The 25945-nt window shown below is 43.1% G+C and overlaps 1 protein-coding gene across 1 annotated transcript in view; it reads left to right on the top strand.

Annotated features, from left to right (window-relative positions):
- PLG (plasminogen) overlaps positions 1-25945 on the top strand; it is a 189630-nt gene that overhangs the window by 61288 nt on the left and 102397 nt on the right. The window contains exon 7 of the mRNA XM_063917521.1: positions 15334-15452. Coding sequence (XP_063773591.1) covers positions 15334-15452 — 119 coding nt within the window. The remainder of the gene's footprint in view (positions 1-15333; positions 15453-25945) is intronic.

Below are 25945 nucleotides of genomic sequence, written 5' to 3'. Positions count from 1 at the left end.
TACTGAATACTCTTGACAACCCGTGGATGCAAAGAAGCCTCATTTAAATCGACATCAGAGTCAGAGTCCGTGTCGGTACCTGTATCTGCCATCTGGTTAAAAGCACGCTTTTGTGACCCTGAGACTGTTTGTACCTGAGACAATGCGTCCTCCACCGACTGTCTCCATGTTTGTGTCTGAGAATCAGATTTATCCAGTCTTTTTGACAATAAAGCCACATTTGTATTCAGTGTACTCAGCATAGTCATCCAGTCAGCCGTCGGCTGTGCCGACAGACACATACTTAAATCTTTTTCTGCAGCCCCCATAACCTCCTCCGGGGAGGAACACCCAGGCTCAGACATGTGGACACCTCTTGCCAACACACTCACACTCACACAGTCCACAAACCCAGGGAACAGACCCACAGAGAAGCCCTTAGGGAGAACACAGAGAGAGTATGCCAGCTCACACCCCCAGCGCCCATACACTAACCGAAGCTAGTAATATGCTCAGCGCCGGCAATATAAATTGAAAAACACCAATTTCATGTGCCCCCCCTCATATGCCTTTTTCGTCCCCATGTACTTGCGGGAGCTTGGAGGACCGGGCAGCATCTCTGCAGCGCTGTAGAGATAGGAGAAAATGGCGCTGGTGAGCAATGTGCGGCTAAGCCCCGCCCCCTTCCCGGGGCGCTGTAGCCCGCTAAAATTTGAATCTTTAACCTGGCGGGGGTACTCTATACAGTGATCGGACACTGTATAGCCTTTTATTATGCCAGCCAAACCTCAGTAACTGCTGCCCAGGGCGCTCCCCCCTAGCGCCCTGCACCCTGTGAGTGCATTTGGTGAAGTGTGTGGGAGCATGGAGTGCAGCGATACCGCCGCGCTGTACCTCCGTTGCTGAAGTCTTCTGCCGTCGCTGAAGTCTTCGGTTCTTCTAATACTCACCCGGCTTCTTTCTTCTGGCTTCTGTGAGGGGGTTGACGGCACGGCTTCGGGAACAAGCAGCTAGACGCACCAAGTGATCGAACCCTCTGGAGCTAATGGTGTCCAGTAGCCTAAGAAGCAGAGCCCTTGAACTAAGAAGAAGTAGGTCTGACTTCTCTCCCCTCACTCCCACGATGCAGGGAGCCTGTAACCAGCAGGTCTTCCTGAAAATAAAAAATCTAACATAAAGTCTTTAAGAGAAACTCTGTAGAGCTCCCCTAGTGTGTGTCCAGTCACTCCTGGGCACAAAGTCTAACTATAGCTGGAGTCTGGGGGAGGGGCATGGAGGGAGGAGCCAGTTCACACCCAGTTTGAGTCTTTATGGTGTGCCCAGGCTCCTGCGGGTCCCGTCTATGCCCCATGGTCCTTTTGGAGTCCACAGCATCCTCTACGACGTAAGAGAAAACTGGTGATTGATTGATAGATAGATAGATAGATAGATAGATAGATAGATAGATAGATGTTGTAGCATTTTTATGTAAGGGGAAAACACAATTGTTTTCTAAATTCTTATACATTTTTCTTGTCACTGGGTGTTCTTTGTATCATTATCTTGAGTCAGTCAAGACATGATATCACTGTAGGCAATGAATTAGATATATACATGTATTTAACCAGTGGTGCAAGTAGAAAAAAAGTCTCAGTGGTACTGTGTGCGTGCCAAAAATGGGTGTGACCAAGTGTTGTAAGGGGCGTGTTGACATGCCTTCCATTTCTCATCATTCTGGGAACAATTCCCAATTTCCATTCTGTATAGCACATCTACATTAGTGTCTGTTATTCACATTACACTGCACAGCAGAGCCCCTTATACTTGCTATGCCACACAACAGAGCCTCTTATACACGTTACACCAGACAGCAGAGCCCCTTATACTTGCTATGCCACACAACAGAGCCTCTTATACGCATTACACCAGACAGCAGAGCCCCTTATACTTGCTATGCCACACAACAGAGCCTCTTATACACGTTACACCAGACAGCAGAGACCCTTATACTTGCTATGCCACACAACAGAGCCTCTTATACACGTTACACCAGACAGCAGAGCCCCTTATACTTGCTATGCCACACAACAGAGCCTCTTATACACGTTACACCAGACAGCAGAGCCCCTTATACTTGCTATGCCACACAGCAGAGTAGGGTTACCACCTCATTGCTTTCATTTTGGACACATATTAATTACACAGGTTCTGTGGCTGATTAAAACCAGGTGAAATGGAGTATTGAAGTCAGCCAGCCACAGAACTTGTGTAATTGTGTCCAGAATTAAAGGAATGTGGTGGTAACCCTACAGCAGAGCCCCTTATACACGTTACACCAGATACCAGAGCCCTTTATACACGTTACACCAGACAACAGAGCCACTTATACATATATTAAGAGAATCCAAAGAGGTTATAGTTGTGGACACAGTGGGGGGAGTTTGGGACACAGTGGGGAGAGCTGGAGAGACAGTGGGGAGAGTGGGGAACACAGGGTCCAGAGTGAGGGACGCAGGGGCAGAGCGGGAATCACAGCACCACACAGGGGGAACACTATGTCAAGCTCCGCAGGCACTCACCTGTAACACACTGACCATGCACAAATACCCTGTGGCAGCTCCAGAGACGGGAGGATCACACAGAGGGCCCAGCAGCCCGATCTGCACCAGCACCACGGAGTGCTGGGAAGCAGAGCAAGAGCAGCGGGGGAAGGAGACAGCACGCCGGGCAGCATAAGACAGGCAAAGTCGGGAATATCACTGCTTCCCCACCTTGTCAGTGGCCAGTTACCATGGTAACAGGCCACTGGTTAGCTGAGAGACAGCCATTCTCAGCCAACCAGCGGCCTGTAGGTAATATACAAAAGCGTTCACAGCAGCTACGGGACAACGTACCGGCTGTCAATCTCTTAACAGTACGCCGTACCGGCCCATACCGCCATACTTTCACCTCTGTATTTAACTGATTCTCCTGCTTAAACACTTAATTTGATGGTGCAGCAGCTACAGATAACACACACCAGCAGATATATATAGGCACACACCAGCAGATGCCTCAAACTATGAACAGCCCAATTACTTAACGAGTGGTGTTATTTTATTGATAGATAGCAGGTAGTGCCATGCCTACTGTTATATGCAGAGTCGTAACTACGTGTGGCACACAGCGCAGTTGCCCTAAAGGCGCAATTGCCCACATTCCCTAAAGTCATCAGTGGCAAACTGACTCATTACAAGCCGACTGTGTGCGTGTGCTGCCGCCGGAGAGGAGCAGCTCCGGGGGCAGGGGAGGAGGAGGGAGGGGGACTCTGGAGCCGCAGCAGCGCTATGTAATTGGTGGCGGCGCTGCTGCAGCTGTCCCTCTCCTTCCGCATTGGCTGGCCACCGCCGCTGTGACTGCTGGGATGCGCTTACCTCATCACAGCATTCACGGCGGCGGCGAGCCAATGCAGAAGGAGAGGGACAGCTGCATGCGGCCCGCCACCAATTACATAGCGCTGCTGCGGCTCCCGAGTCCTCCTTCTCCCCTGCCTCCGGATTTGCCAGCACCGAGGAGCCTGACTGCCTGAGCCAGCGGAGAGATGGTAAGTATCATCTATTCTGTCTGTCTGTCTATCTATCTATCTATATATCTATCTATCTATCTATCTATCCCATCTATCTAATGTGTGAAAGGGGGACTGGCTGCCATAATGTGTAAAAAGGGGGACTGGCTGCCATAATGTGTAAATAGGGGGACTGGCTGCTGTAATGTGTAAAAAGGGGGACTGTCTGCCGTAATGTGTAAAAAGGGGATGCTGTCTGCCGTAATGTGTAAAAAGGAGACGCTGTCTTCCGTAATGTATAAAAAGGGGACGCTGTCTGCCGTAATGTGTTATAAGGGGACGCTGTCTGCCGTAATGTGTAAAAAGGGGATGCTGTCTGCCGTAATGTGTAAAAAGGGGACGCCCTCTGCTGTAATGTCTTATAAAGGGATGCTGTCTGCTGTAATGTGTAAAAAGGGGACGCTGTCTGCCGTAATGTGTTATAAGGTGACGTTGTCTGCCGTAATGTGTAAAAAGGGGTCGCTGTCTGCCGTACTGTGTAAAAAGGGGTTGCTGTCTGCTATAATGTGTAAAGAGGTGGACTCTGTCTGCCGTAATGTGTAAAAAGGGGCGCTGTCTGCCGTAATGTGTAAAAAGTGACACTGTCTGCCGTAATGTGTAAAGAGGTGGACTCTGTCTGCCGTAATGTGTAAAAAGGGGGTGCTGTCTGCCGTAATGTGTAAAAAGGGGACGCTGTCTGCCGTAATGTGTAAAAAGGGGACACTGCCTGCCATAATGTGTAAAAAGGGGACGCCGTCTGCCATAATGTGTAAAAAGGGGACACTGTCTGCCGTAATGTGTTAAAAGGGGGACTGACTGCCATAATGTGTAAAAAGGGGGACTAACTGCCATAATGTGTAAAAAGGTGGACTCTGTCTGCCGTAATGTGTAAAAGGGGACGCTGTCTGCTGTAATGTGTAAAAAGGGGGACTATCTGCCGTAATGTGTAAAAAGGGGACGCTGTCTGCCGTAATGTGTAAAAAGGTGGACGCTGTCTGCCATAATGTGTAAAAAAGTGGACTCTGTCTGCCGTAATGTGTAAAAAGGGGGCGCTGTCTGCCGTAATGTGTAAAAAGGGGACACTGTCTGCCATAATGTGTAAAAAGGGGACTCTCTCTGCCGTAATGTGTAAAAAGGGGATGCTGTCTGCCGTAATGTGTAAAAAGGGGACTCTCTCTGCCGTAATGTGTAAAAAGGGGATGCTGTCTGCTGTAATGTGTAAAAAGGGGACTCTCTCTGCCGTAATGTGTAAAAAGGGGACGCTGTCTGCCGTAATGTGTAAAAAGGGGACACTGTCTGCCATAATGTGTAAAAAGGGGACTCTCTCTGCCGTAATGTGTAAAAAGGGGATGCTGTCTGCCGTAATGTGTAAAAAGGGGACTCTCTCTGCCGTAATGTGTAAAAAGGGGACGCTGTCTGCCGTAATGTGTAAAAACTGGTGGACTCTGTCTGCCGTAATGTGTAAAAGCGGACGTTCTCTGTCGTAATGTGCAAAAAGGGGACGCTGTCTGCCGTAATGTGTTAAAAGGGCGACATTCTGCTGCAATGTGTAAAAAGGTGACGCTGTCTGCCGTAATGTGTAAAAAGGGGACGCTGTCTGTCGTAATGTGTAAAAAAGGGATGCTGTCTGCAGTAATGTGTAAAAAGGGGGACTGTCTGCTGTAATGTGTAAAAAGGGGACGCTGTCTGCTGTAATGTGTAAAAACGGGGACTGTCTGCCGTAATGTGTAAAAAGTGGGACTGACTGCCGTAATGTGTAAAAAGGAGGACTGTCTGCCGTAATGTGTAATAAGGGGAAGCTGTCTGCCGTAATGTTTAAAAACAGGGCCTGTCTGCCGTAATGTGTAAAAGGGGGACTCTTTCTGCCTTAATGTGTAAAAAGGGACGCTTTCTTCCGTAATATGTAAAAATGGGGACTGTCTGCCGTAATGAGTAAAAAGGGGTACTGACTGCCGTAATGAGTAAAAAGGGGGACTGACTGCCGTAATGTGTAAAAATAGGGCCTCGTCAAAAAGAAAATATATTCACATACAAAATGCGCAACTCATGAACCTGGCAGCCTGGTTGAATCACAAAAAGGGACAAACACCTTAATTTGATGGTGCGACAGCTACAGATAACACACACCAGCAGATATATATAGGCACACACCAGCAGATGCCTCAAACTATGAACAGCCCAATTACTTAACGAGTGGTGTTATTTTATTGATAGATAACAGGTAGTGCCATGCCTACTGTTATATGCAGAGTGACGTCATAACTACGTGTGGCACACAGCGCAGTCGCCCTAAAAGCGCAACTGCCCACATTCCCTAAAGTCATCAGTGGCAAACTGACTCATTACAAGCCGACTGTGTGCGTGTGCTGCCGCCGGAGAGGAGCAGCTCCAGGGGCAGGGGAGGAGGAGGAGGGAGGGGGACTCTGGAGCCGCAGCAGCGTTATGTAATTGGTGGTGGCGCTGCTGCAGCTGTCCCTCTCCTTCCGCATTGGCTGGCCACCGCCGCTGTGACTGCTGGGATGCGCTTACCTCATCACAGCTGCATGCGGCGCCGCCACCAATTACATAGCGCTGCTGCGGCTCCCGAGTCCTCCTTCTCCTTTGCCTCCGGATCTGCCAGCACCGAGGAGCCTGACTGCCTGAGCCAGCGGAGAGATGGTAAGTATCATCTATTCTGTCTTTCTATCTATCTATCTACAGTATCTATCTATCATAGTATCTGGGGTTGAAAAAAGACAATTGTCCATCGAGTTCAACCTACTTGTGGTCTCCTATGCATGATGATTTGACTAAAATTTCTGACTGATGCTGCTATAATGCATGACTATGCACCATACCCCTGTATATCCTTATCCATTAGGAATTTATCTAACCCATTCTTAAAGGTGTTGACAGATTCCGCCATTACAACTCCCTCGGGCAGGGAATTCCAAACACGTATTGTCCTTACCGTGAAAAAGCCTTTACGCCGTATTGTGCAGAATCTCCTCTCCTCTAACCTGAGCGAGTGTCCACGAGTCCTCTGTGTTGATCTAACCAAAAACAGGTCCCGCGCAAGCTCTGTGTATTGTACCCTTATATATTTGTAGATGTTGATCATATCCCCTCTTAGTCTCCGCTTTTCCAATGTAAACATGCCTAGCCTTTCCTTGTATTCCATCGTCTCCATGCCCTTAATTAGTTTGGTCGCCCTCCTCTGTACCTTTTCTAGCTCCAGGATATCCTTTTTGTAGTACGGTGCCCAGAATTGTACACAGTATTCAAGGTGTGGCCTCACTAGTGATTTATATAATGGGAGTATAATACTCTCGTCCCTAGCATCAATACCCCGTTTTATGCATACTAATATCTTATTAGCCTTCTTTGCTGCAGTCCTACTTTGGGTACTACTGCTTAGCTTGCTATCTATGAGGACACCTAAGTCCTTTTCCAGTACAGAATCCCCTATTTTTACCCCATTTAGTAGGTAGGTGTAATTTTTGTTCTTGTTACCACAGTGCATTACCTTACACTTGTCTGTGTTGAAGCGCATTCTCCATTTGGCTGCCCATGCTTCTAATTTAACTAAGTCGTTCTGAAGAGACTCGGCATCCTTCTCTGTATTTATAGCCTTACACAATTTGGTATCATCTGCAAAAATTGACACCATGCTCTCTAGACCTTCTGTTAGGTCGTTAATAAAAATATTGAACAATAGCGGTCCTAATACTGAGCCTTGTGGCACACCACTTAGCACTTCAGTCCAAGTTGAAATAGATCCATTAACCACAACGCGCTGCTCCCTATTATCTAACCAGTTTTTGACCCAAGTGCATATTGTGCTTCCTAGCCCTGATTCTTGTAGCTTGTAGATAAGTCTCATGTGTGGTACAGTATCGAACGCTTTGGCAAAGTCTAAAAAGATTACATCCACGTCTTTACCCTGATCTAGGTTTGCGCTTACTGTTTCATAAAAGCCAAGTAAGTTGGTTTGACAGGATCTGTCCTTCATAAACCCATGTTGATTCCTTTTAATGACCTTATTGACTTCAAGGAACTTCTGAATACTATCTCTTAGAATAACTTCCAATACTTTCCCCACTATAGATGTAAGACTAACTGGTCTATAATTACCTGGTTCAGCTTTACTTCCCTTTTTGAATATAGGCACTACTTCCGCTATACGCCAGTCTTTGGGAACCATACCTGATATAACTGAATCCTTAAAGATCAAAGATAGCTGTTTTGCCAGTTCAGAGTGAAGCTCCATTAGAACCCTTGGGTGAATAACATCGGGCCCTGGCGATTTATTAATCTTTAAATGTTTTAATCGGTCACAGACTACTTCCTCGCTTAAATAAGTACCTATCAGTGGGATATTCTCATTATTGAGATTGTGTGTCAGTCCCTGAATTGGGTTCTCTCTAGTGAGTACTGTTGAAAAAAACTCATTTAGTGTGTCCGCTATGTCATTATCATTTTTGCTTAAGACTCCCAACTTGTCTTTTAAAGGGCCTATATTCTCCTTCTTTAATCTCTTGCTATTAATGTATTTAAATAATTTTTTGGGATTCGCTTTGCTTTCCTTTGCTACTAGTTTTTCAGTTTCTACTTTAGCCGCTCTTATTTCCTTTTTGCAAATTTTGTTACATTCCTTATAGTGCTGAAATGACTCTGCTTCCCCGTCAGATTTGTATTTTTTTAAATGCTCACCTTTTCTTACCCATAAGTTCCTTAATCATTTTGTTAAGCCACATCGGTTTATGATTTTTATTCCTTTTTTTGCTGCTCATAGGAATAAATTTGAGTGTATTTTTAGTTAGCAGGAATTTTAGTACCTCCCATTTCTCCGTAGTATTTTTTCCTAAAAACAAACCTTCCCATTCAATATCCCTGAAAAATACCCTCATCTTTTCAAAATTTGCTTTGCTAAAGTTTAGAGTCCTAGTTGAGCCAGTATAGGGCTGTTTATGGAAACTGATATTGAATGTGACCATATTGTGGTCGCTGTTTCCTATGGGTTCCCCTACTATAATACCTGATACCAAATCCCCATTGTTTGTTAATACCAGGTCTACGATTGCATTGTACCTAGTTGGTTCCTCAATTAGTTGGACTAAGTAGTTATCATTAAGTGTGTTTAAAAACATATTGCCCCTAGCAGTATCACATGAATCGTTTTTCCAGTTTATCTCTGGATAGTTAAAATCTCCCATCACTACTATGTCTCCTACTCCTGCTGCTCTTTCAATTTGCTTTAGTAACAATTCCTCATCAGATGCGTTGATACCAAGCGGCCTATAGCATACACCCAATACTAACTTTTTTATTCCTTTTTCCCTGCATGCAATTTCTACCCATAATGGCTCGACAGTGTCTACAGTCCCCTCCTGAATATCTTCCCGTATATCAGGTTTTAAAAACGGCTTTACGTAAAGACACACCCCTCCACCCTTTTTATTTAGTCTGTCTCTCCTAAACAGTGTGTAGCCCTCTAGATTGACTGTCCAATCATGAGATTCATCCCACCAAGTTTCAGTAATGCCTATAATATCATACTGTTTGCTTGCTGCAAGTATTTCTAACTCACCCTTTTTACCAGTAATGCTTCTGGCGTTTACATACATACAACTAAGATAAGTATTTTCCCTTGCGTTAGGGACATCTTTCACCTTATGTAGCAATGATGACCTGTAATCGTCATTGGTTAGTGCTTTGGTAAAATCTCATTTAGTACCCATGTTAGTAACCTTACTGCCTGCTCTTACCCTCCCCCCAACTTCTCCCCCATTTCGTTTACTACCGCCATCCCCACTATTCTCACTGCATGACCCGTAGTTTCTAGCTAAACCCTCCCCCAGGCTCCTAGTTTAAAATCTCCTCCAACCTTCTAACCATCCTTCCCCCCAGCACCGCTGCCCCCTCCTCAGTCAGGTGCAATCCGTCACGACAAAAGAGATGGCACCTGACTGAGAAGTCCGCCCATTGTTCCAGGAACACAAACCCCTCTTTCCTGCACCAATCCCTAAGCCACACATTTACCTCCCTAATCTCCCTCTGCCTCCCTGGACTAGCGCGTGGCACGGGTAATAATAGAATATTACCTTAGATGTCCTTGCCTTCAGTTTCTTTCCTAAGTCCCTATAGTCTTTCTTAAGGACATCCCACCTTCCGCTAACTTTGTCATTGGTGCCAACATGCACCAAGACCGCCGGGTCTTTCCCAGCCCCTCCCAACAATCTATCTACCCAGTCTGCGATGTGCCGTACCCGAGCACCCGGGAGACAACAGACTGTACGGCGATCACGGTCCCGGTTGCAGATTGCCCTATCTGCCTTCCTGATGATAGAATCCCCTACCACCACCATCTGACTAGGTACCTCACTATCTTTTATCCCAACCGCGCCAGAGGGACCGCTCCTCTGGATGCTAGAGGGAGCAGTCTCCTCCGGCACCGTCATTTCTTCACTATCATCCTCCGATTCCTCGTCCAATCGGGCAAATTTGTTCGGTTTGATAGTTTGGAGATGTCGAGCCTCCCCCTCTTTTTCTTCCTTCTAACTGTGACCCAACTGGCTACCTGATCATCATCCTCTACTACCAGTGACCCCTCCCGCAACTCCTCCACCGTTCTGTCTAAACTACGCTCGAGATTGTGAATCTCCCTCAGTCGCGCAACGGTTTGCTCTAGATCAGTTACCTGGGCTTCCAGGGCAACCGTTCGCACACACCTCGTGCAGATGTAATCACACTGGGCCGGTAGCTCCAGGTGTGCCTACATCTTGTACGACATGCACTGAGTGAGGTCCCCAATCACAGCCCCTCCCATATTGTTTGTAAGGTCTAACTCCCTGTTACTCTCAAAGAAAAAGTAGCAAAAATAAAAAGTAGAAAACAAGCAATCTCACTTATACAATAATTAAGCTGGCTTATACTTATCTATCTTTGTGCGGTTCTTGGTCCTTCACTTTTATGCAGCTGTAGTACTCTCTCCTGCGGCACCTATACTCCACTTAGCAGTTGCAGTTGTTCCAGCTCACTGCACCTCCTTTTCACTCGGCTTCCAGCTCCTGCAAAAAAAAAGGCCCCTGACACACACACAATCACAGCCCCTCTGCTACTCCAAGTAAGAGACCCTCTCACTCACTCACAAGGTCAGCCCCTTGCAGCCTCACCAGAAGTTTAATGGTACTGCAAATGTGTGTTACTGATTGTGTATTATAAAACTCACCTTTTTCTGTATTCTAACTCACCTTTTTGCTGTTTACAACTCACACTTAGAAATCCAAGCAGCACTTTAAAAATACAAGCCTTTACACAGAGCAAGCTCCAAAGAGTCTAATCACTGCTTATATAGGCTCAGCCAGATGCTTTAGTCAGCCCCTCCTCCTCCTGATTACTCACACCTGAGTTAACCCCTCTGGCTTTTCACCTCACACTTTTTTTTTTCCTCCAAAAAAAAACCCAGTACAGATATATTAAAACAAAAAAGAAACAGTATAGATACAAACAATCAGATTCAGATTAACTTTCTCTCACAATATTACTATCCCTTTATGGATAGACAGAGATTAATCAGAACTCACCTTTTTGCTGTTTACAACTCACACTTAGAAATCCAAGCAGCACTTAAAAAATACAAGCCTTTACACAGAGCAAGCTCCAAAGAGTCTAATCACTGCTTATATAGGCTCAGCCAGCTGCTTTAGTCAGCCCCTCCTCCTCCTGATTACTCACACCTGAGTTAACCCCTCTGGCTTTTCGCCTCACACTTTTTTTTCCCTCCAAAAAGAAACCCAGTACAGATATATTAAAACAAAAAAGAAACAGTATAGATACAAACAGTCAGATTCAGATTAACTTTCTCTCACAATATTACTATCCCTATATGGATAGACAGAGATTAATCAGAACTTACCTTTTTGCTGTTTACAACTCACACTTAGAAATCCAAGCAGCACTTAAAAAATACAAGCCTTTACACAGAGCAAGCTCCAAAGAGTCTAATCACTGCTTATATAGGCTCAGCCAGCTGCTTTAGTCAGCCCCTCCTCCTCCTGATTACTCACACCTGAGTTAACCCCTCTGGCTTTTCACCTCACACTTTTTTTTTTTCCCTCCAAAAAAAAAACCCAGTACAGATATATTAAAACAAAAAAGAAACATTATAGATACAAACAATCAGATTCAGATTAACTTTCTCTCACAATATTACTATCCCTATATGGATAGACAGAGATTAATCAGAACTCACCTTTTTGCTGTTTACAACTCACACTTAGAAATCCAAGCAGCGCTTTAAAAATACAAGCCTTTACACAGAGCAAGCTCCAAAGAGTCTAATCACTGCTTATATAGGCTCAGCCAGCTGCTTTAGTCAGCCCCTCCTCCTCCTGATTACTCACACCTGAGTTAACCCCTCTGGCTTTTCACCTCACACTTTTTTTATTCCTCCAAAAAAAAAACCCAGTACAGATATATTAAAACAAAAAAGAAACAGTATAGATACAAACAATCAGATTCAGATTAACTTTCTCTCACAATATTACTATCCCTATATGGATAGACAGAGATTAATCAGAACTTACCTTTTTGCTGTTTACAACTCACACTTAGAAATCCAAGCAGCACTTAAAAAATACAAGCCTTTACACAGAGCAAGCTCCAAAGAGTCTAATCACTGCTTATATAGGCTCAGCCAGCTGCTTTAGTCAGCCCCTCCTCCTCCTGATTACTCACACCTGAGTTAACCCCTCTGGCTTTTCACCTCACACTTTTTTTTTTCCTCCAAAAAAAAAACCCAGTACAGATATATTAAAACAAAAAAGAAACAGTATAGATACAAACAATCAGATTCAGATTAACTTTCTCTCACAATATTACTATCCCTATATGGATAGACAGAGATTAATCAGAACTTACCTTTTTGCTGTTTACAACTCACACTTAGAAATCCAAGCAGCACTTAAAAAATACAAGCCTTTACACAGAGCAAGCTCCAAAGAGTCTAATCACTGCTTATATAGGCTCAGCCAGCTGCTTTAGTCAGCCCCTCCTCCTCCTGATTACTCACACCTGAGTTAACCCCTCTGGCTTTTCACCTCACACTTTTTTTTTTCCTCCAAAAAAAAAACCCAGTACAGATATATTAAAACAAAAAAGAAACAGTATAGATACAAACAATCAGATTCAGATTAACTTTCTCTCACAATATTACTATCCCTATATGGATAGACAGAGATTAATCAGAACTTACCTTTTTGCTGTTTACAACTCACACTTAGAAATCCAAGCAGCACTTAAAAAATACAAGCCTTTACACAGAGCAAGCTCCAAAGAGTCTAATCACTGCTTATATAGGCTCAGCCAGCTGCTTTAGTCAGCCCCTCCTCCTCCTGATTACTCACACCTGAGTTAACCCCTCTGGATTTTCACCTCACACTTTTTTTTCCCTCCAAAAAAAACCCAGTACAGATATATTAAAACAAAAAAGAAACAGTGTAGATACAAACAATCAGATTCAGATTAACTTTCTCTCACAGTATTACTATCCCTATATGGATAGACAGAGATTAATCAGAACTCACCTTTTTGCTGTTTACAACTCACACTTAGAAATCCAAGCAGCACTTTAAAAATACAAGCCTTTACACAGAGCAAGCTCCAAAGAGTCTAATCACTGCTTATATAGGCTCAGCCAGCTGCTTTAGTCAGCCCCTCCTCCTCCTGATTACTCACACCTGAGTTAACCCCTCTGGCTTTTCATCTCACACTTTTTTTTCCCTCCAAAAAAAACCCAGTACAGATATATTAAAACAAAAAAGAAACAGTATAGATACAAACAATCAGATTCAGATTAACTTTCTCTCACAATATTACTATCCCTATATGAATAGACAGAGATTAATCAGAACTCACCTTTTTGCTGTTTACAACTCACACTTAGAAATCCAAGCAGCACTTAAAAAATACAAGCCTTTACACAGATCTATCTATCTATCTATCTATCTATCTATCTATCTATCTATCTATCTATCTATCTATCTATCCCATCTACCTAATGTGTGAAAGGGGGACTGGCTGCCGTAATGTGTAAAAAGGGGGACTGGCTGCCATAATGTGTAAATAGGGGGACTGGCTGCTGTAATGTGTTAAAAGGGGTATTGGCTGCTGTAATGTGTAAAAAGGGGGACTGTCTGCCGTAATGTGTAAAAAGGGGACGCTGTCTGCTGTAATGTGTAAAAAGGGGACGCTGTCTTCCGTAATGTATAAAAAGGGGACGCTGTCTGCTGTAATGTGTTATAAGGGGACGCTGTCTGCCGTAATGTGTAAAAAGGGGATGCTGTCTGCCATAATGTGTAAAAAGGGGACGCTGTTTGCCATAATGTGTAAAAAGGGGACGCTGTCTGCCGTAATGTGTAAAAAGGGGACGCTGTCTGCCGTAATGTGTAAATAGGGGGACTGTCTGCCATAATGTGTAAAAGGGGACGCTGTCTGCTGTAATGTGTAAAGAGGGGAAGCTGTCTGCCATAATGTGTAAAAAGGGGGATGCTGTCTGCTGTAATGTGTAAAAAGGGGGTCTGTCTGCCATAATGTGTGAAAAGGGGGACACTGTCTGCCGTAATGTGTAAAAAGTGGGACTGACTGTCGTAATGTGTAAAAAGGGGACTGTCTGCCGTAATGTGTAAAAAGGGGAAGCTGTCTGCCGTAATGTGTAAAAACAGGGCCTGTCTGCCGTAATGTGTAAAAAGGGGGACTCTGTCTGCCGTGATTTGTAAAATGGGGAATCTGTATGCCGTAATGTGTAAAAACGGGGACTGTTTGCCGTAATGTGTAAAAAGGGGGACTGACTGCCGTAATGTGTAAAAATGGGGCCTGTCTGCCGTAATGTGTAAAAAGGGGAATCTGTCCGCCGTAATGTGTAAAAGGGGCTCTACATGGTCTTGTGGCGCTACTGTGTGGCGTAATTTGAATAATGGAGACTACTGTGCACCGTATTATGAATTGGTATTATTCTGTAGCCACACCCATTCCCCATGAAGCCACGCCCCTATATTTTTCCTGCGCACCTGCGGCACGCACTGCCCGTATATTACACAAGGGTGGGTGCCAATGCCGTTTTTTGCACACAGTGCTAAAATGTGTAGTTACAGCACTGGATATATGTACACAGATGATGGAATAGAGCTTGAGTGGAGTGCGGTTTTATACAGCTCACTAGCCGGCGAGTGTATGCTGCAAACGGGCAGCAGTGTATGCTGGAATAGCTTTATAGCCAGTGCAATTTCTAGACAATTTGGCTCCCAGTGCATACACCAAAAAATGCACCCCCACATGGGAGGGGGGGGGGTGAGTGCACCCCAGGTAAAGGGGCATGGTCTAGCAGTAAATGGGTGTGGCTTTTCTGCAATGGGCTTGGTCTTGCAGGAAAATACTAACTTACATCAACACAATAGCGCCCCTTACACCATATTATTCCCCAAACTGTAATGCCCCTTGCACCTTATTATGCCCCTTGGACCTTATTATGCCCTACATAGTAATGTCCATATCATATTACCACCATATTATGCCCCATATTCTGTCATCCTCTAATTTTTGTTTATTGTGAGTGCACAATTATTTTATTTGAATACAATATGGAATAACTGGATTAATTAGAGACTTTATATAAAATTGACAGGATGATCTACAGTAAGCCTACTCATTGACTACACATGCAATCTTGCACTTCTGAACTTGAATGCAAAGGCTTGACAAATTATAATATCCAAACAAATACAGTAATGAGTACTATTTATGTCTATTTTCAGTCTTCCAGAAAAAAATCTCATCAAGAATTATTGCCGCAATCCAGACGGAGAGCCGCGTCCATGGTGTTTTACTACTGATCCAAAAAAGCGATGGGAACACTGTGATATTCCACGCTGTAGTGAGTTATTATTTTGTTTACTTTTATTATTATTTTATTTACTGACATTACTATTACTAACAATGACAGTAACACCGCAACACTGTATTTGATGTAGACATTATTATTATATGGTTTCAGTTTTATTTGGTTGTTTTTGTGTGCTTTTATTGGGAGATATTATTGTAAAAATAATTCACTTTCAGAAATGGAATATGCTCCTCTCTATGTCAGTGAACATACTAAATAAGTGCTTGTGTACATCTGTACAGCATGATAAATAGAACATTTTGATTGATTGATATTTTGATTGATTGATTGATTGATTGATTGATATTAGTAAGCAGACATGAAAGCTGTAAGGATTTCTGGAATTATGAGACAATATCTGTTTTGTTATAGTTTTTGTGATTAAGTTAAAGCAGGAGTTAGGTGTAGAAACTGAACATAAGCTAGTGGGGTTGGGTACAAAATCCTGACGCTCAGGATATCGCACTTCATATCATGTTTATTTTAAAACTTTTAAATACTTATGGAAATTACATGGTCACTTTGGTCAAACACAGAGAGAACATACAAACTGCATAGAAACATGCACTTGGTGGGACTCAAACCCAGCAAGCTAACAATTGCGGCAACAAACTAACAATTGCACCACCATAGGATACTATAAGTGGACACAGGGCTAGTGCTCCTTTTAACCCTTTATGAAAATCACCTATATTGAGCCTGATCCAAACACAGGGCCCGATTCAGCATGAGTTGTAGTTTTGCTAAAAGTAGCAAAACTACAGCTGTTTTTCACTAGCATGCGGGGGGCGTCCAGCAAAGGGCAAGGCCGCCCCGCATGCCGGGTCCTGCCCCCCGCTAATATGTGAGCGCATCACTCGCATGATTAGGGTTGCCCCCTGCCTACACAGCCTAGCCGCAAAGGCAGTTGGAGGGCATCCTTCTTTTGGGTAGTAGTGACTGGGTGTCACGGACAGCGGTAACTGCATGTCATGGCCCGCCCTGCAAATGTTTCATACACGCCTGCATTGTCCAGACCGCGTCATTTCCTCCCCAGCGGTTCTTCAGCACCCATAAAACGCTGCGTCGATGCCCCATCGCTGCCTTCGCCGGCTGTTAAACTGCGATCATGTCCAGTCGATCTCTGCGTATGCGCAGAAGTGCAGAAATACTTCTGCGGTTCTAGCTGAATTAGCCCCACAGTTCCATATGCAGCCACATTCGTATTACGGGTAATTTGCTAAATCAGGGTTGGCCAACGAATCAGAGACAAAGAGCCAAAAAATCTTGTTAGGTACGTCAACGAGCCGACATTGAGCCGAAGGCGCACGTGCAAAAATAGGATGTGGCTTGTGCCTGTTAGATCACTCCCCTGGTATAAAATCCATTGAAAAAGCCAGATCCGCACAAGATACATTTTAAAGCCAGATCCAACATAACATACATTGAAAGAGCCAGATTCACATTATGCACCTCAGCTCCCGCATGTGTCACTCCAGCCATCACCCTCCTGTGTCATTCCAGCCAGCTCCCCCATGTGTCACTCCAGCCATCACCCTCCAGTGTGACATTAGCCAGCTCCCCCATGTGTCACTGCTGCCAGCATCCTACTCTGTCACTCCAGCCATCACCCTCCTGTGTCACACCAGTCAGCTCCCCCCTTGCGTCTGTCCTGCCAGAGCCTCCCAGTGTCATTCCAGCTAGCTCCCCATTGTGTCATTCCAGCCGACCTTATACAGTTACAGTATCTCCTCCCCTCTGTGTTCAGTTCCTGTCTGGGCACTTCTGCAACTGCCCCAGCCCTGCTCCCTATACTTCACACTGGAGGTCTGTCTTGGTTGCATAGGGAGAGGAATCAGCAGCAGAAAGAAAGAAGTAATAATTCCACTGTATAGGTTATTGGTGCGGCCTCATCTAGAATACGGTGTTCAATTCTGGAGGCCATATCTTCAGAAGGATATGAAGACATTAGAGACTGTACAATGAAGCGCAACTAAAATGGTGCATGACCTACATCACAAAGCATACCCAGAAAGACTAAAATATCTTATCATGTCTAGTTTGGAGCAGAGAAGGGAAAGGGGGGAAATGATAGACACTTTAAATATAGTTTTAACAAAGTCCAGAAGGGAAACATTCTTCAAATGAAGAGAAGTACTGTATTAGAACACGAGGACATGCACTGAGACTGCAGGTAGGTAGGTTCAGGGGAAGTTTGAGGAAAAATTACTTCACAGAAAGAGTAGTGGACAAGTGGAATAGCCTCCCATCAGAGGTGGTAGAGGCCAAGACAGTAGAGCAATTTAAAAATGCATGGGATCAAATAGAGTTTGAGGTAAAAAATATTGTAAAAAAAGGGGCAGACTATGGGCCAAGTGATTCTTATCTGTCGTCACATTCTATGTTTCTATGTCTGTCTCCCCCAGTCACCAGTGTATATGTCTCTAGTCCCCACCCATGCCCCCTATCACCATTGTGTATGCCTGCAGCCCCCATGTCACCAGTTTATATGTCCCCCAGCACCCAGTGTCTGTGTCTCCATGTGGCCTCTCCGGCTGCAGTGTGTATGTCTCCATATGCCCCCCCCCCAGTCACCAGTGTATATATCTCCACCCTCCTCGTCACCAGTGTATATGTGTCCGACCCCAGTGTGTATTACTATATGTGCCCTCTCTGGTCGCAGTGTGTATTTCTCAATATGTGCCCCCCCCCCCCCCTACCAGTGTTCATGTCTCCAGCCCCCCTGTCACCAGCGTATATATGCCCCCCTCCCCAAGCCCCAGTATGTATGTCAAACCACAGTTTACTGTATATGGAATTTTTTTCACGTGCTGCAGGGTTTTCTGCATTATAAACCCTGCAGCAATTTATTTTAATTGGATACCATGGATATGGGGAGTGTGAATACCCGCGGTAATCCAAAATTGGGTGCGGGGTGTGCAAGGTTTTTCACCTCACTAAACCACGCGCCTAATTGGATTCCCCCAGTGCATTAGAAACTTGATTTGTTACCACAGAGTGTGTTTTTATTGTTTATTATTTAAATGTTTTCTTTTGTTTTTAATCATCAACTGTTTCAATTACAGAAATTATTACATAAATGGGGGATTTAGAAGCAGAGAGGGAAAAGGGGGTACCAGGGTACAGTCAGATAAACAGTCACATAAACAAGAGCAACAGTCAGACAAAAATGGCAAACAAAACAATATACAGTAATCCATGGAAGACGAAGGAGGAGTCAGTGAAAGGTCAGGAGACTCAGGGGTCGCTGGAGATAAAGTACCAGCCAAACGGCTCCTAACTGCTATGCCACAGGCTGTGTTTGAAAAATGACAGCTAGGAGCTGATTGGCTGGTACTTTATCTCCAGCGACTTTATCTCCAGCCAAAGCTTAGTATATAGACCCCTCAGTAAGGTTAAACATGAAAGATGGATTGTGTGCCTGGGGATTCAAGTTCCTGCACCATCTGCCACACACTCGGACAAGGGAACCACTTAATTACAGGAGAGGAAGCATCCAAGGAATATGGGAGGCCTGAAGTTTCCATTTCAAAGGGGTCGGGAAAATTAGCTTTTTACAAAATTGAGCGATTAATGATTTGACCCAAAATGTAACTATAATGTTTAGAGAAGTTATGTGGGTATGGTTAAAGGAGGTGATAGCTCAATGAGAGTTGAAGACAGTAACAAGAGTTTAACCTTCCTCCACAGTAAAACAATACATGGGCAATCCCCAAACAATGTGGAATAATTCACCAAACTGAGAGCAATTCTACCAGCAGTATTTAGATTGTGGTGCCCATATTTCGAGGAGCCTATCAGGAGTAAGATACAAACAGGATAACCAGTGTAAAGTGATATGGATGATTTTCCACTTGGTGAAATAATGATGTCAAGATCTAATTCCAGGAGAAACTAGTGCCAAAAAGTAATACCACCCCTGCAGCATCCCTGATTTAGTCCGATTGGATTGGATTCTGGGGCAATTGTAATGAGACAACATTTTTAAGTGTAGTAATCATCCAATGCTGTATTTGATAGTGTTTGTATATGTCTTGAAGGGGGATGCCAATTTGTTCTGAGTAGGTGAAATGGGAATTACCTAAAAGTCAATCTGCTAAGGCAGAAATAGAGAGCAGGTTTGCAGACAACTAAAAAAAATAACTATTTGCGAGAATTACACATTTAAAGTCTAGTACAGAAGAGTGAATTTATGGAGAGACTGGGGACTTTTTGCTAAGCAACTTGTTTTGTTTACCTTTGTACCATTTCAGGTTTATTCACTTAACTTGAATTGCTTAAATTTCAATAAAAAATGATAAATAACAGCGTAAATAACACCGGTATGTACCAAGAAATTTGCAAAGGACAGCCTTCACAATGAGAGCTGTCATGAGCAATAGAAGGACTTCCGGGTTTACAACCTGGGAGCTCTTCTGCACATGGGGGTGCTGGTAAGGATCCAATTGGATCCCTCTCAGGTCAGAGTGCGAAAAGAAACCCATAGGCTTCTATTAGGTAATAATAGATGGTGTTGCCCACCGGGACTCAATGAATTCCGGAGCTTGGTCCATATGAAAAATGCGATAAGTACATGATCATGCAGTACATTTAGTATATCCCTCTCTCTCTCTCTCTCTCTCTCTCTCTCTCTCTCTCTCTCTCTATCTATCTAGATATATAATCAGTTTGTGGTGTCCAGCACTCCTACCCCCAACCGAATGACCGCTTGCTCAGGTGCACGACCTTTGAAAACTATGTAACGAACAGACAGCTGGACGGCACTCATAGAGACTAATCAGCTGTAAATAAACAGCACAAAGGCTAAAGTTGTGGTCAACATTTCAGAGATGGCCCTCTTTTATCTCTTTCTATAAAAGAGAGCCATCTTTAGTCTCAACGAATGCTGTCTAGCTGTTTTTCATTTTATATATTTATATATATATATATATATATATATATATATATATAAATATATTCTCCACAAAAGTTCAGTGTTGCGCACCGGGATCTAATAGTATCCAGATTTAATGTCCAATTGAGTGCTGCTTCAAATCCTCTCCGCGCCACTGGAGTATTTGTACAAACTGTAAAAGAATGGAGAGCGCACTCATAAATGTATAAGAAGTAACACCTTTACTTGTAACACATGTTCACATACATTGAGGTTAAAATTTATCGACAACGGTATTAGCACCGTGACTTAGCCACTCCGATGTTCGGATCCACGGCTCGTCTCTACACCGGCTCTGTTCCCGGAGGGTGACGTCACAGCGTCCACGTCAAGTCAGCCACGCCCAGGGCATGGTGTCAGAAGAATTTTTACTTGGACTGCTGGTGCTCTCAGAGTGTGAAAGAATCCCGCAGAAGTCTGTAAGGCTGTGATACCCGGTGTCTGCAAAGCCTGCCGTGTGCTCCTCTCTTCAAACAGTGAGTAACCATGGATAAACTAGCTCCTCCAACCGGCATGCTGATGTCTGGTAACTTGTCTGAAAACTGGAAAAGATTTAAGCAAAGGTTTAATATATATCTTGCTGCATGTGGAGCTGATACAGAGGCTGACAAAACGAAGGCATCCATTTTCCTCCATGTGATAGGAGAGGATGTGCTGGACATTTATAATAGTTTTCAGTTTGATGAGGGTCAGAATATGGTGCTATCTTCTATAATGCAAAAGTTTGAAGATTACTTTGTGCCAAGGAAAAATGTGACATATGAAAGATATAAGTTTTTCACATGTGACCAGAAGTCTGTAGATGGATTTGATCAGTATGTTACAGAGCTGCAATCACTCAGTAAAACCTGTGAGTTTGGTGATATAAAGGATTCACTGATTAGAGATTGTATTGTCTGTGGAACACCTGATAATGGACTCAGAGAGAGACTACTGACAGAGCAAGACCTAACACTAGACAAGGCAGTGACTATGTGCAGATCTGCAGAAATAACTAGATTTCAAGCCAAAAAGTTACACAAGGAAGTTGATGCTGCTGTCCACGTAGTGCAGAACACAGAGCCAAACAAACCTCCATTCTCAAGAATGCAGCAGTCTAAGCCACAGTCTAATAAGGAAATGTGTAGTAGATGTGGAAATGCTCACAATCCTAAAATGTGCCCTGCTTATAGTAAAACCTGCATGAAATGTGGTAGACTTAATCACTTTGCCAAATGCTGTAAAATGAAAAGGGAAACAACCAATGTGCATGTTTTTAAACAAACAGGAATTCTTTGTGGATTGCATTGAACTTTGCAGTGCAGATAAGAAAGAATGGATTATCCCTTTAACTGTGAAAAAAATTGTCATTCCCTTTAAGCTTGATACTGGCGCGCAGGTGAATTTAATATCGTTTCAAGACTATAAGACTTTTAGAGTAAAAGCTAAAATTCATCCAGCCAAAGTGAATGTTACAGGGTACACTGGGGAGGAAATTCCTGTGAATGGTACATGCTTAGTGACACTGAAATATAAGGGACAACAGTTTAAAACATCTCTACTGATTGTGGATAAAAATATGCAACCGATTCTAGGATTAAGTTCCTGTGAGAAACTAAGCTTGCTAAAGAAAGTTTCTATGGTGACATCACAAGTAGAAGATGACTGCAAATCGATGTTTACAGAATACAGAGACTTGTTTGAAGGTCTAGGTTGTTTGCCTGGAGAGCATAAAATAAATATAGACACGCAAGTTTCTTCAGTGATACACCCCTGTAGAAAAGTGCCGTTTGCGCTGAGAGAAAAACTAAAACAAGAGTTAAATTGCATGGAAGCCTTGGGTGTGATACAGAAAGTTGATGAGCCTACTGAATGGGTAAGCTCCTTAGTAATTGTTGAAAAGATAAATGGACAACTCAGAATATGTCTAGACCCCAGAGATTTAAACAAAGCTATTAAACGAAAACATTTCAAACTACCAACCAGAGATGAAATCATGTCGCAATTTGCGGGAGCAAAATGGTTCAGTAAATTGGACGCATCTTCAGGATTCTGGCAAATGAAGCTGGATGAGGCCAGCTCAAAGCTTTGTACATTTAATACACCAGAAGGTCGATACAGATTTCTTCGACTACCATATGGAATATTGTCTGCTCCAGAAGTATATCACAAAAAGATACACATGATTTTTGAACATATTCCAGGTGTTGAAACAATGATGGATGACATTATTGTCTGGGGATCTACAAAGGAAGAACATGATTCTAGAATGAGACAAGTAATGGAACTTGTCAAGAAAGTGAATCTAAAGCTAAACAAGGACAAATGTGAATTTGGCATGAATACACTTACCTTTATGTGCGACGTGGTCTCGGATCAAGGTGTAAAACCAGACCCAAGAAAAATATCAGCCATAATGAACATGGAACATCCTAACAACAAAGACGACGTCAGAAGATTCCTAGGAATGATTACTTACTTAGGAAAGTTTATTTCTCAACTCTCTGAATGAACAGCCCCTCTTAGATGGTTGTTGGACAAAGATAACGATTGGATGTGGTCACATGAACAAGAAGAAAGTTGGCAAAACTTGAAACAGATCATTACAGAGCAACCAGTGCTAAAATTCTTTGATCCTGCGAAAAGAATAAGAATTTCTGCAGATGCTTTGCAATTTGGCCTAGGCTCAGTGCTGTTACAAGAACATGAGGATACATGGCAACCAGTAATCTATGCATCAAGAGCACTGACAAGTGCGGAAACAAGGTATGCTCAGATAGAAAAAGACCTTCTAGCGATCACATATGCATGTGAGCGATTTCATCAGTTTGTGTATGGTCAAACATTTACAGTGGAAACTGACCACAAGCCATTGGTAGCTATCATGACTAAATCATTACGTGACTGTCCCATGAGAATTCAACGAATGCTTATCAGACTACAGAAATATGATGTACACTTGCTGTACTGTGCCGGCAAATACATGTACATTGCTGATACACTTTCTCGTGCTGTGGACAAAAGTGAAGGTTCCAAAAGTCTTATGGATGAAGAGATAGAAGCCTATGTTAATTTGATCGTAGCTTCTCTACCAGTGTCTCTTGCAAGACAAGAACAGATTAGGAAAAAAAATGAGAAAGATGACACAATGAAAGTGTTGAAAGATATCATTCTGAAAGGTTGGCCAGCAGAAAAACATGCGTGCCCGCTGTCTATCCATGATTATTGGATGTACCACAGTGACCTTACAGTTGTCGATGGTATTATTTATAAAGGCAATAGGTTTGTCATACCTGCACAACTAAGAAAAACTATGCCGTGCAGGATGCATGAAGGCCACTTAGGAGAAGAAAAATGTAAGCGGAGAGCGCGTGAAGTTATGTATTGGCCAAGAATGAACCAAGACATAGCACAGACTACAGCTACATGTGAATTATGTCTTACGTATAGACGCAGTGCCAGAGAGACCGTACCAGAAAGTTGGCGCAGATTTGTTTGATTGTAATGGGAAAACGTACATTGTCGTGACTATTACTCTAACTACCCTGAGGTGAAGACACTACATACAACTACTAGTAGAGCCGTAATCAAATGCATGAAGTCAATCTTTGCAAGGCATGGTGTTCCTATGGAAGTGTTCACTGAAAATGGTCCTCAGTTTTCCAGTGCTGAATTTAGACAATTTGCTGATGAGTGAGAATTTGTCCATACTACATCAAGTCCCCACTATCCACGCTCAAATGGGTTGGTGGAAAGTTCAGTAAAAACTGTAAAGAGTCTCATGAAAAAAGCTCAAGAAGGTAAAAAAGATTTCTACAAAAGTCTTCTAATCTACCGCAGTACACATTTACAGAATGGACTTTCTCCTGCACAAATGCTGATGGGAAGGAGGATTAGAGCAAATCTCCCGATACATTATGAACTGCTTAATACACATAACTCAGCGTTGGTCAAACTGAGTAAGGAACGTCAACAGGCGAAACAGAAACTGTTCCATGACAGGCGAGCAAAAAGCTTATCTAATCTAAAATCGGGTGACTAAGTCCGTCTCAGAGATCATGAGAAAGGTATTTGGGTGCAGAAAGGTATTGTGCAAGCACAAGTAGCACCAAGATCTTATACTATACGTACAGAGCGTGGAACGGAAGTAAGAAGAAATTGGTTGGATTTAAGATCTCAACCTAACCATAATGAAGACAACATGACTGAAGAATACCCTTCATCTGACATGTATGATGATCCTAATAATGGTGAACAAACCACGATTCTAGAAAGGTCCAACATGGTAGATGAAACACAGACTGTGTATGAAAGACACAAAAGGGAAATACGCAGACCTGAGAGACTCATTGAAACGTGTTAGATGATGTTCTTAATATGACGTTGTTAATTGTTGCATTGAAGCGTACAGGGCTTTTCTTTAAAGAAAAGAGGATGCTCAGGTGCACGACCTGGGAAAACTATGTAACGAACAGACAGCTGGACGGCACTCATAGAGACTAATCAGCTGTAAATAAACAGCACAAAGGCTAAAGTTGTGGTCAACATTTCAGAGATGGCCCTCTTTTATCTCTTTCTATAAGAGAGCCATCTTTAGTCTCGACGAGTGCTGTCTAGCTGTTTTTCATTTTATATATTTATATATACATATATATATATATATATATATATAAAAAAAAATATATATATATATATATATAAATAAATAATATTTAGTAGTATGAAAAAGCAGCACTCCCAGTATTCCAATATACTGGCTGATGACTTCCTAGGTACTGTGATGTTAGTGTATTAGAATGCTTAATATTTGTAGACACTCCCTTACTAATCTGTGTAAGCCTGAATCTTCAGTGATGGTCCCTGGGACCAGAGGGATGCTGGGAAGTGGGAGGTCCAGTGTGCAGTGTGTCTGGAGTTGGTGATGGAATAAACAGCACAGCATTGAACTCACATGTCTCTGTATCCTGATGACTGGATTTACAAACATATTAACAAAACATGTACCAACATAAACAAGCAATTTGGCGGCACTCAGATAAATAAATGACCAACCGGCAGATGTAGCTTCAACGTTTCGAAGTACTTTACTTCGTTATCAGGATCCTGATGACGCAGTAAAGTACTTAGAAACGTTGAGGCTATATCTGACTGATGGTCATTTATTTATCTGAGTGCCCCTGAACTGCTTGTATATATATATATATATATATATATATTCATAGCAGACATATGACTTTTTTGAGTGATATATTTCTATTATGCCGATTTCTGAGCAGGGCACATCATACACCAAATTAATGGTACTGGTCCTTAGATTTGCAGAAAAATATTGACATTGTAATTAGTTTCTTTGTTTCGGAGTTATATGGCTAAACGTCCATCAGACATTCACAATGCATCACCATTGTTGTCTGGAAAATGTGACAGTTGGTGAACTTTCCCTGTGCACCTGCTAGGTGACCTGGAACTTGTTGGGTGGTATGGAAACTGTGACAGTTATGATCCATGCGCAAATTCTACTCATAGTATAATATTGGTATAGTCTCTTTATAAAAGCGCAGCTTACTCTGCA

The sequence above is a fragment of the Pseudophryne corroboree genome, chromosome 4 (genome assembly GCF_028390025.1).
Source record: "Pseudophryne corroboree isolate aPseCor3 chromosome 4, aPseCor3.hap2, whole genome shotgun sequence".
NCBI classification, from domain to species: domain Eukaryota; kingdom Metazoa; phylum Chordata; class Amphibia; order Anura; family Myobatrachidae; genus Pseudophryne; species Pseudophryne corroboree.
This window is presented reverse-complemented; position numbering and strand designations above follow the sequence as displayed.